This window comes from Dipodomys ordii, unplaced genomic scaffold (assembly GCF_000151885.1).
Source record: "Dipodomys ordii isolate 6190 unplaced genomic scaffold, Dord_2.0 Scaffold231, whole genome shotgun sequence".
Taxonomy (NCBI): domain Eukaryota; kingdom Metazoa; phylum Chordata; class Mammalia; order Rodentia; family Heteromyidae; genus Dipodomys; species Dipodomys ordii.
In genome coordinates, this window is record NW_012267447.1 from 738,872 (window position 1) to 749,090 (window position 10,219).

The following is a 10,219-nucleotide window of genomic DNA, read 5'->3' on the forward strand; positions in this document are numbered from 1 at the left end:
AAAAAAAAAAAAAAAAGAACTTCGGGGAAGGGAGGGAGGGAGGGGATGGTAGGGTGAAGTGAGGTCCTCTCATTCGCTGCATTCCAAGTAGCTGGAATTGTAAGCGTGTGCCACCAAGCCTGGCTATATTTATACTTTTAATAGAACTGGTTCCATGGATGGGGTACCTGAGAGTTAGACCTTACCCATACCTGGTGTGCTTTTGTCTCTCCCCACTGCCCGGGATTAGAGGTCTTAGAATTTTCTTTTTTCTTTTTTTTTGGGGGGGTCCGGGCACTGGGTACTGTCCCTCTGCTCTTCAGCTCAAGGCTAACGCTCTACCACTTGAGCCACAGGGCCACTTCCGGCTTTTTTCTTTTTGCTTATGTGGTGCTGAGGAATCGAATCTAGGGCCTCATGCATGCAAGGCAAGTGCTCTACCACTGAGCCACCCTCCCGGCCCAAGGTCTTAGAATTTTCTGTAGGCCTAGCCTACTATTACTTAACAAGATCTTCACTGACAGGAATCAGAGAAGGGAGAAACCTTTGGGTCTAGCTAGGTCTGCAAAGAGGTGAAATTGGTCTTACTTTATTTTTTTTTTGCCAGTCCTGGGGCTTGAACTCAGGGTTTGGGCACTATCCCTGAGCCTCTCTGTGCTTAAGGCTAGTGTTCTACCACCTGAGCCACAGTACTACTTCTTTCTGGCTTTTTCTGCTTATGTGTTACTGAGGAATTGAACCCAGGGCTTCATGCATGCTAGGCAAGCACTCTATCACTAAGCCACATTCCCAGCCTGAGTTGGTCTTGCTTTGGGAAATGGTTGAGTAAGTAGGAATGACATAAGCAAAGTCACAGAGAATTCTCATAGGGTGTTTGGTGCCAGTGATAAAGAATAAACTGGGTTGGGTGCCAGTGGCTCAGATCTGTAATCCTAGCTACTCAGGAGGCTGAGATCTGAGGATCATGGTTCAAAGTCAGCCCCAGCAGGAAGTCCTAGAGATTCTTTTTTGTTTTGTTTGGTTTCTGGTCCAGTCGTGGGGCCTGAACTTTGGGCCTGGACGCTGTCCTTCAGCTCTTCAGCTCAAGGCTAGTACTCTACCACTTGAGCCACAGCACCACTTCCAGTTTTTTCTTTTTTGCTTATGTGGTGCTGAGGAATGGAACCCAGGGCCTCAGGCATGCAAGGCAAGCGCTCTACCACTGAGCCACCTTCCCAGGCCCCCCCCCAGATTCTTATCTCCAATTAACCACCAGAAAACAGAAGTGGCGCTGTGGCTCAAGTGGTAGAGCACTGGCCTTGAGCTGAAGAGCTCAGGAACAGCACCCAAGCCCAGAGTTCAAATCCCATGACCAAAAAATCAAACAAACAAAAAAAACCTTTAGAAACCTGAAAAAGGAAATTAAAGCAGAACTAAGGAAGTGGAAAAACTTCCTATGCTCCTGGATAGGGAGGATTAACATCGTGAAAATGGCAATACAGCTAAACGCTATCTACAAATTCAGTGCAATACCTATCAATATCCCAACCTCATTCTGGCTCACGCCTGTAATCCTAGCAACTAAGGAGGCTGAGATCTGAGGATCACAGTTCAAAGCCAGCCTGGGCAGGAAAGTCTGTGAGACTATTATCTCCAGTTAACTACCAGAAAACAAGAAGTGGTGCTATAGTGGTAGAGTGCTTACCTTGAGCTGAAGAGCTCAGGGAGAGCACCCAGGCCCAGAGTTCAAGCCCCAAGCCCTTGACCGACAAAAAAAAAAGAAAAACGAATAATTAAACTGGGACCACTGGTGTAGGTTGCAAGGGTGGATCACAACTTCAGTTGCCATTGGATAAAAATGAAGTCCTTGGTTTCTGGAGCTTCAGTCCCATGCTGACTCCTACTCTTCACCTTTTGCCAGCAGTGTAACACACGTCCATTTGATAATGAGGAGAAGGACAAGGAATACAAACCCCACAGCATTCCCCTTCGACAATCTGTGCAGCCTTCCAAGTTCAACAGCTATGGCCGGCGGGCCAAGAGACTGCAGCCTGATGTGAGTACTTCTAACATGGAGCTGCTTTCCCTCTTAATGACTGTAACTGTATTCTCTATTGCACTGTCTCTTCTTCATTCTTTTGAGTTCTTAAACATCAGTGTGTCTCTGGCTGGCTTCATTCTTGTTTGTTTCTACCTTCTCAGCAAATTTGGATCTTGGAACCGTTTGTATAATGTCTTTGTATGTCTGCCCTTACATGTCTGTTTCCTTTTTCCACTTAGTCTGTCTGCTCATAGAGGTGGAAATCTTCCTTCCCTTCTGTTTGAATCCTACCTTTAGGCAGAATCTTACATTGCGGGTATTTATCTTGGCACCAGGGATACAGTAGAGAACAAGATAAACACTGTCCCTGGGCTATTGACAAATGACATTTAGCAAATCATACACTTACTGCCATTTATGGAAATGTCTTTGGTTGATTTGTTTGTTTTGTGGTATAGGGGTTGGAACTCAGGGCCTCATGCTTCTACGCAAGAACTCTTCCAGTTGATCCACACCAACCTCTAGCCCTATCAGTAGTAGAATTTGTAATATGTCTTATTGCTAATTTTTCTCATTACTGTAAGATAGGAGTTAATATTCTTATTTTAAAGTTGGGAATGTTGAGATCCTATCTTTTAAAAAATTTATTGTTATTATGGAAGTGATACACAGAAGGGTGACATTTACATGTGTCAGGTAATAAGTTCATTTCCTTTTGTACAGTGTCATCTGTTCCCTCATTCTCTCCCATTCCCTTCCTCCCATTTCCACCCACAAGTTGTATTGCTCACTTTCATCAGCGTTCAGTGCACTCCACTACTGCACTTTTTCACCCTTTTCCCTCAGATTCTGTGCCTTCCCCCCACCCTCCCACTGATATGCATATGGATACACTATATATAAGGTAAAGAATACAGAATCACCAGAAAATGAAAAACCAAACTTAAAAAGTCTTGTCTCCATATCTTCGGAATTTCAGTATGTACATTATTTTATATAAATATGAAGAGGCGCTTTGGCATTGTACCTTTGTGATTGTCTCTTAAGATTATCTTCTTTTGGTCTCACTGTATGTGATTATCAAGGGTCCTGTGTAATTTGTCATATCCCAGTGTGTTTTAGATCTGTCTTCTGCATATCAGAGGGAACAAGTGCCATTTGTCTCTCTGATCTTGGCTTATCTACCTTTCCATCCGTTTCTCTGCAAATGACATCATTCTTTTTAATGTCTGTAAAATTCCATTGTATATAGGTACCAGTTTTTTGGACTGATATCCTATCTTTAATTCCTTTCCAAAAGAGAGAATTTACATATATCTAATGTCCAAAAAGGAGCTCCAAACTCTTGTTCTGGTCTCTATGCCTGAGGCCTTGGCATGAACTTGAGTGAGCTATTCTTTTAGGATAGGATAGTTTGCCCCATATAATCGTTGCCTTTTTTGTACCAGTACCGGAGTTTGAACACAAGACTTTTCTTTCTCACTTGGCTTTTTCCACTTAAGGCTGGCACTCTACCACTTGAGCCACAAACACCTCTACTTCCAGTCCTTTGCTGGCTAATTGGAGATAACAGTCTAGGGACTTTTCTGCTTGAGCTGGCTTCCAAACTCAATCCTTAGATCTTTAGAGTATCTAGCATTACAGACATGAGCCACTTGTGCTTAGCAGTCATACGGTAATCTTGATTTATTGCCTCCTTTCTTCCTAGCCGGAACCCACTGAGGAAGACATTGAAAAGAATCCAGAGCTCAAGAAGCTACAGATCTATGGGGCAGGTCCCAAGATGATGGGCCTGGGCCTGATGGCCAAGGATAAGACTCTGCGTAAAAAAGGTGAGTTTTAATATACTGGGGTTGGCAAAACCAAAAGTGCCCCAGATCTGTTTATAGCTCCTTTTTTCTCTTCTAGATAAGGATGGGCCTGAGTGTCCCCCCACTGTAGTGGTGAAGGAGGAATCAGGTGTGGATGTGAAGGTGGAGTCAGCCTCACCTAAGAGTTTTCTGGAAAGCAAGGAGGAAGTGAGTCACAGCCCAGAGCCCTGCACCAAGATGACGATGAGGCTGCGTAGGAACCACAGCAATGCCCAGTTTGTAAGGACTGAGCCCTAACTTCTAATGTTCGTCTCATCCCTTCAATTAATATTTTTCCAACCTGACACTAGATAAGGTTACATTAACAGAAAATGGGCCTGGTGGGTCTTGCTCTCTGGTAGTGTACGTAATTGGGGAAACTGAGCCAACTGACTTGAATAAGTCCTATTAATGTGGAGTGCTATAAGGGTCCAGAGGAAGGAGACTCACTATTCATTGATTCAGGATAGAACTGAGCTCCTCATCCTATAACCTCACCTCACTCCCCCTCTCCCCACCTCACATCTTTGCTATAGCCTCACTCAATATCTTGTTTTTTTTTGGCTGGTTATGGGGCCTGAACTCTGGGCCTGGGCACTGACCTTCAGCTCAAGGCTAGCACTCTACCAGATGAGCCACAGTGCCACTTTTGGCTTTTTCTGTTTATGTGTGCTGTGGATTCAAACCCAGGGCCTCATGCATCCAAGGCAAGCGCTCTACCACTGAGACACCCTCCAGCCCCTGAATAGCTTATAAATATGTTTTAAGTTTTTGTTTTTTATTTTTTTTTGGGTCCGGTCGTGGGGCCTGAACTCTGGGCCTGGGCGCTGTCCCTCAGCTCTTCAGCTCAAGTCTAGCGCTCTACCACTTGAGCCACAGCACCACTTCCGGCTTTTGTCTTTTTGCTTATGTGGTGCTGAGGAACGGAACCCAGGGCCTCAGGCATGCAAGGCAAGCGCTCTACCACTGAGCTACCTTCCCAGCCCCTGTTTTAAGTTTTTTGTCCCCAAGATGCCTCATGCTCTTTCATTTCTTTATCCTTTATACATGTTGTTTTTTTCTGCCTGAAAGAGTTGCCTTCATGCTCTGTACCATTGCCATTCTTCACTTTGCTTTCAGGTTTTAACCAGTTTCAGGTGTTAAATGAGGTCCTTCCTTAAGTCTGTTCCTCCTCATCTCCAGGTGGCATGAATACTTCCTTCTCTAGGCTCCCATAGTACTACTACTCATGGGCCCTTACTGAGAGATTTTTAATTTTTGAGAATATGCACCTCTAGAGTACTGGATGCCCTTGGAATGCAGATGCCATGTCTTCATTTTTGTGCAGTAGAAGTTCAGCGTAGTTTGTGAACACTGGTTCAGTAAGTGTTTATTGAATTAATATAGGAAGATTAATGTCAGTGATAGTGAATGTTGTTACAGCTTTGCCCACTTATTTGGGGGGAAATGATAACATTGAATTCCAGACCTCTCAAGACTAGCTTGTACAGGGCCATGAATGATCTAGTTGGCAAGCACAGCAGATTTCCAATGGAGAACTGTGGACAAGGGCACTGTCTGGAGTGGCTTTGTCTTTGAAGCCTGGACAGGGCCTATGTTGATAAACTTTTGCCTCCATTTTTTTTTTGGGTCCGGTTGTGGGGCCAACTCTGGGCCTGGGCGCTGTCCCTCAGCTCTTCAGCTCAAGGCTAGAGCTCTACCACTTGAGCCACAGCACCATTTCCAGCTTTTTTCTTTTTGCTTATGTGGTGCTGAGGAATCGAACCCAGGGCCTCATGAATGCAAGGCAAGCGCTCTACCACTGAGCCACCTTCCCAACCCACTTTTGCCGCCTTTCTTTGGCAGATTGAGTCGTATGTGTGCCGGATGTGTTCGCGAGGGGATGAGGATGATAAGCTCCTGCTCTGTGATGGCTGTGATGATAATTACCACATTTTTTGCCTGCTCCCTCCTCTGCCTGAGATTCCAAAAGGTGTCTGGCGGTGCCCAAAGTGTGTCATGGCGGTAAGACCTCCCTCAGTTCAACTGAGGACTTTTTCTTCTTTCATCTGGCTTGATTGAGGGCAGTCTCTTACCTTAGCTACAGTCTTAGTTTTGGATTCCCCAGCTATAGCTAGCCTGGGCAGAGTTGTGGGAAAACGAGGAAAAGGACATTCAATCTTTGCTTCTGTTCTCTGGAAGCTCCAGAATGTCTGTGGGATGCTAACTGTCATGATTGCACAATCTTTTTGTTGATGTCACCAAATGATTAGCACATACTAAATTATTAGAAATTCTAAGGTGAGCTGGGCACTGGTGGCTCACGCCTGTAATCCTAGCTACTCAGGAGGCTGAGATCTGAGAATCTCGGTTCAAAGCCAGGGCAGGAAAGTCCATGAGACTCTTATCTCCAGTAAACCACTAGAAAACTGGAAGTGACGCTGTGGTTCAAGCGGTAGAGCACTCGCCTTGAGCTGAAGAGCGCAAGGACAGTGCCCAAGCCCAGAGTTCAAGCCCCACAACGGACAAAAAAAAAAAATTCTAAGGTGAAACAGATGAGCAGAGAGGAAAGGAAGATGGACTGAGTGTTGAAGGACAAGAATTAAGCTTTTTTTTGATGGAAGTAGAAGCATCGCTGAAGGAGTAGAGGGCCAGCCCTGAGTGAAATTGAGAACTTGAGTCCATAAGTTCAAGCCCTACTTTTGGCACAAAAATAAAGTTTGAAAAAGAAGAAAAACATCTTAAGTGCTAAGTAGTTCAAAGATATTTTTTTTGGAGACAGGGTCTTACTATGCAACTTTGGCTGGCCTTGAAGCTTCTGCCTCAGCCTCTTTCTTTTGCCTCTCTTGGGGCTTGAACTCAGGGCCTGGGCTCTGTCCCTGAGCTGTTTTTGTTCAAGGCTAGTGCTCTACCACTTGAACCACAGTGCTACTTCCAGCTTTTTCTATTTATGTGATACTGAGGAATTGAAACCAGGGCTTCATGCATGCTAAGCAAGCATTCTACCACTAAGCCACTTTCCCAGTCCATGCCTCAGCATTTTGAGTGTGGTCATCACAGGTGTGCACATCCTGCCCAACTAGAAATAAAAATTTGAAAAAATTCTCTTGACTTTCAAGGTTTGTTTTCTGAGTGTGCATGTATTTTACTGTGGGTTACTTGAACCATGTCTCCAGCCTTAGGTTACTTTTTTGAGTGATGAAGTCTTTAGAAGAGGTAGGCAGGTATTCTAGAGTGGGGAACAGAGGATTGGCAAAGCAGAGGATTTTTTGAGAGAATGTGCCTAGGATGTGTAGGGAGAATGAGAACAGCCAAAGCAGCAGTGAAGACCAAACGTTTGGGAAGTCTGGCAGGTCCGTTTCATGTGAGCTTGCTGCCTTCATCTACATTCTACATGCTCATCTTTATTTCCTTCTAGGTTTATAGAGATAAGATTTAGATGATCTCACTTTATAGTGACTCACCATGCTTGAGAGAACTGTGTGCACGTGAGCATATATGCACATGCACAGATGGGCAAAAACCAGGGCAGTGCATAATGATCTAGATGGTGCTGATGATTCTAGTGGGGGAAAAGTTTAAATACCAATAGGGTCATAAATGAGAGAGTGTATCAGCTCTAGCTGGCTTTCTTTGCTAAGTGATATGAGCCAATAGACCAGACTGACTTTTTTTTTTTTAAGAAATGAGCAGGGCTGGGAAGGTGGCTCAGTGGTAGAGTGCTTATCTCACTTGCATGAGTCCCTGGGTTCAATTCCTCAGCACCACATAAGCAGAAAAAGCTAGAAGTGGCACTGTGGCTTTAGTGGTAGAGCACTAGCCTTAAGCTGAAGAGATGAGGGACATGACCAGGCCCAGGGTTCAGACCCCACAACCGACACCAAAAGGAAAAAGAAAAAAATGAGCAGGGTGTGTCTTAATTCTGGCATAATATACTTTTTAGTTAAAAACATGAACATTGTAAAGTTTGTTTTTCAACATAACGTCTTGTACATCTCGTTGTTGCAATGGGTCCACCTTCCCCTCCACAAATTATACCTACATCAAATATAGTGAAAACGGGTTATACTGTGGGGGAGGGACATACAAAGTAACAAAGAAATATCTTATAAATACGTTAGAAACAATAGCAAGAAAGAAAAAACATTTGAGACCTTACTTGGGGTTCATTTCGCCTAACACCAACTTATCTGGCCATTTCTGCTTGTCTCAGACATATACTAGTTATTGCAAATAAGGGAAACCATGGGACCTGTGTGTTTTTGGGCGTGGCTTACTTCACTTAATATAATTTTTTCCAAGTTTTTCCATTTCCTAACAAATGGGATAATGTCATTCTTTCTGATGGAGGCATAGAATTCCATTTGTGTGTGTGTGTGTATGCATATATATATATACACCATATTTTCTTGATCCATTCATCTACTGAGGGGCATCTGGCGGGGGGGTGGGGAGGGAGGGGATATGGGAAGGGATGGTAAGGGGAAACAAAGGATGAGGCAACAATGCTTGATGAGAAATGTACTCATTACCTTGCCCATGTAATTGTAACCCCTCTGTATAGTATTTTCACAATAAAAAAAAACCAAGGGGCTGGGAAGGTGACTCTGTGGTAGAGCGCTTGCCTTGCATGCATGAGGCCCTGGGTTCGATTCCTCAGCACCACATAAGTAAAAAAAAAAAGGAAAAAAGCCGGAAGTGTGCTGTAGCTCAAGTGGTAGAGCACTAGCCTTAGCTGAAGAGCTGAGGGACAGAGCCCAGATCCAGAGTTCAGGCCCCACGACTGGACCTAAACAAAACAAAACAAAATAAAACAAAAAAAAATGAAAAAAAAACCCATGAACGTGGCTACAAGTGAGAAAGATCCATGTTATATCTTCTGAGATAGTGAAGAACAGAAATAGTGTAGGGCTTGACACTGTAAAAGTTGGTACTTTCATTTTCTTTTTTTTTTCTTTTGCTTATATGGTGCTGAGGAATCGAACCCAGGGCCTCAGGCATGCAAGGCAAGTGCTCTACCACTGAGCCACCTTCCCAGCCCGGTACTTTCATTTTCTACCCAACAAGGCAATAGAATATTTAATGCCATTTTTCTGGGCTCATTTGTTGGCCAGAATGGGAGGGAAAAACTGGGAGAGAGCAAAGGAAAGTGTGATACCGTCCAAAAAGAAATGTACTCATTGGGCTGGGAAGGTAGCTCAGCGGTAGAGTGCATGCCTTGCAAGCATGAGGCCCTGGGTTCAATTCCTCAGCACCACATAAACAGAAAAAGCCGGAAGTGGCGCTGTGGCTCCAGTGGTAGAGCGCTAGCCTTGAGCTGAAGAGCTGAGGGACAGCGCCCAGACCCAGAGTTCAGGCCCCATGACCAGCAAAAAAAAAAAAAAAAGAAATGTACTCATTACATCACCGTTACAATAACAATTTAAAAGAAAAACCTTAAGAACCAAAAACCCTTTGTGAGCTCATTTTGCTAGAAAAAATATTTGTAGAAAAGAATGGGGTATTGATCTCAAAAGTCATGATTTATGTAGTAAAGGAGAGTTTTTTTGGTACTAGGATTTGAACTCATGACCTTGTACTTGCTAGGTGGGCACTGTACCACTTCAAGACTCACGTGAAGCCTAGGTCTCACCTTTTTTTCCTCTTGGGCAGTTTTCAAACAGCAGTCTTCCTACTTATGCCACCCACCTTGCTGGGATGACAGGTGTCATGCTTATTTGTTGAGATGGAGTTTCCCTAATGTTTTGTGTATGCTAGCCTTGAACCTCAATCCTCCTGGTCTTCGCCTTCTGAGTAGCTGAGTTTATAGACATGAGCCATTGCTCCTGGCTGTAGATAGTAGCATCTTAAAGGAAGAAAGGAGCATAGGCATGACAGTGATAATGGAGCACTTTCTGGAGGTTATATAGGACTGGGGGACTGAAATTGTTCTGTTGGTTGGTTTTGTTTTTGTTTTTGTTTTTGGTTGTGCTAGAAATAGAAACTAGGGCCTTGTATATGCCAGGCAAGTTTACCACTGAGCTAACATATTCAGCCTTTGGTTATTTGAGGTAGGATCTGGCTATATAGTCCAGGTTTGCACTTGTATTACTTCTGTCTCCAAGTACTGAGGTTATAGTTGTGTGTCACCATGTCCTAAAGTTACTTTTTTTTCTTAGTACTGGTACTGGGGCTTAAACTAGGGGCTGCATGCTATTTAGGAGCTTTTTCACTCAAGGTTGGAGTTCCACCACTTGAGCCACAGCAGCTCTACTTCAGCTTTTTGGTGGTTAATTGGAGATAAGAATTTCATGGCCAGGGCTGGGAAGGTGGCTCAGTGGTAGAGCACTTGCCTTGCATGCATGAGGCCCTGGGTTCGATTCCTCAGCACCACATAAGCAAAAAGAAAAAA

At 44.1% G+C, this 10,219-nt stretch overlaps 1 protein-coding gene across 4 annotated transcripts in view; it reads left to right on the forward strand.

Moving 5' to 3' along the window:
- Kdm5c (lysine (K)-specific demethylase 5C) overlaps positions 1-10,219 on the forward strand; it is a 49,966-nt gene that overhangs the window by 6,931 nt on the left and 32,816 nt on the right. For 3 of the 4 annotated variants that reach the window (XM_013035928.1, XM_013035930.1, XM_013035931.1), the window contains exons 5-8: positions 1,880-2,014; positions 3,708-3,831; positions 3,908-4,089; positions 5,695-5,853. In XM_013035928.1, coding sequence (XP_012891382.1) covers positions 1,880-2,014; positions 3,708-3,831; positions 3,908-4,089; positions 5,695-5,853 — 600 coding nt within the window. The remainder of the gene's footprint in view (positions 1-1,879; positions 2,015-3,707; positions 3,832-3,907; positions 4,090-5,694; positions 5,854-10,219) is intronic. The other variant, XM_013035929.1, reaches the window with a different exon arrangement.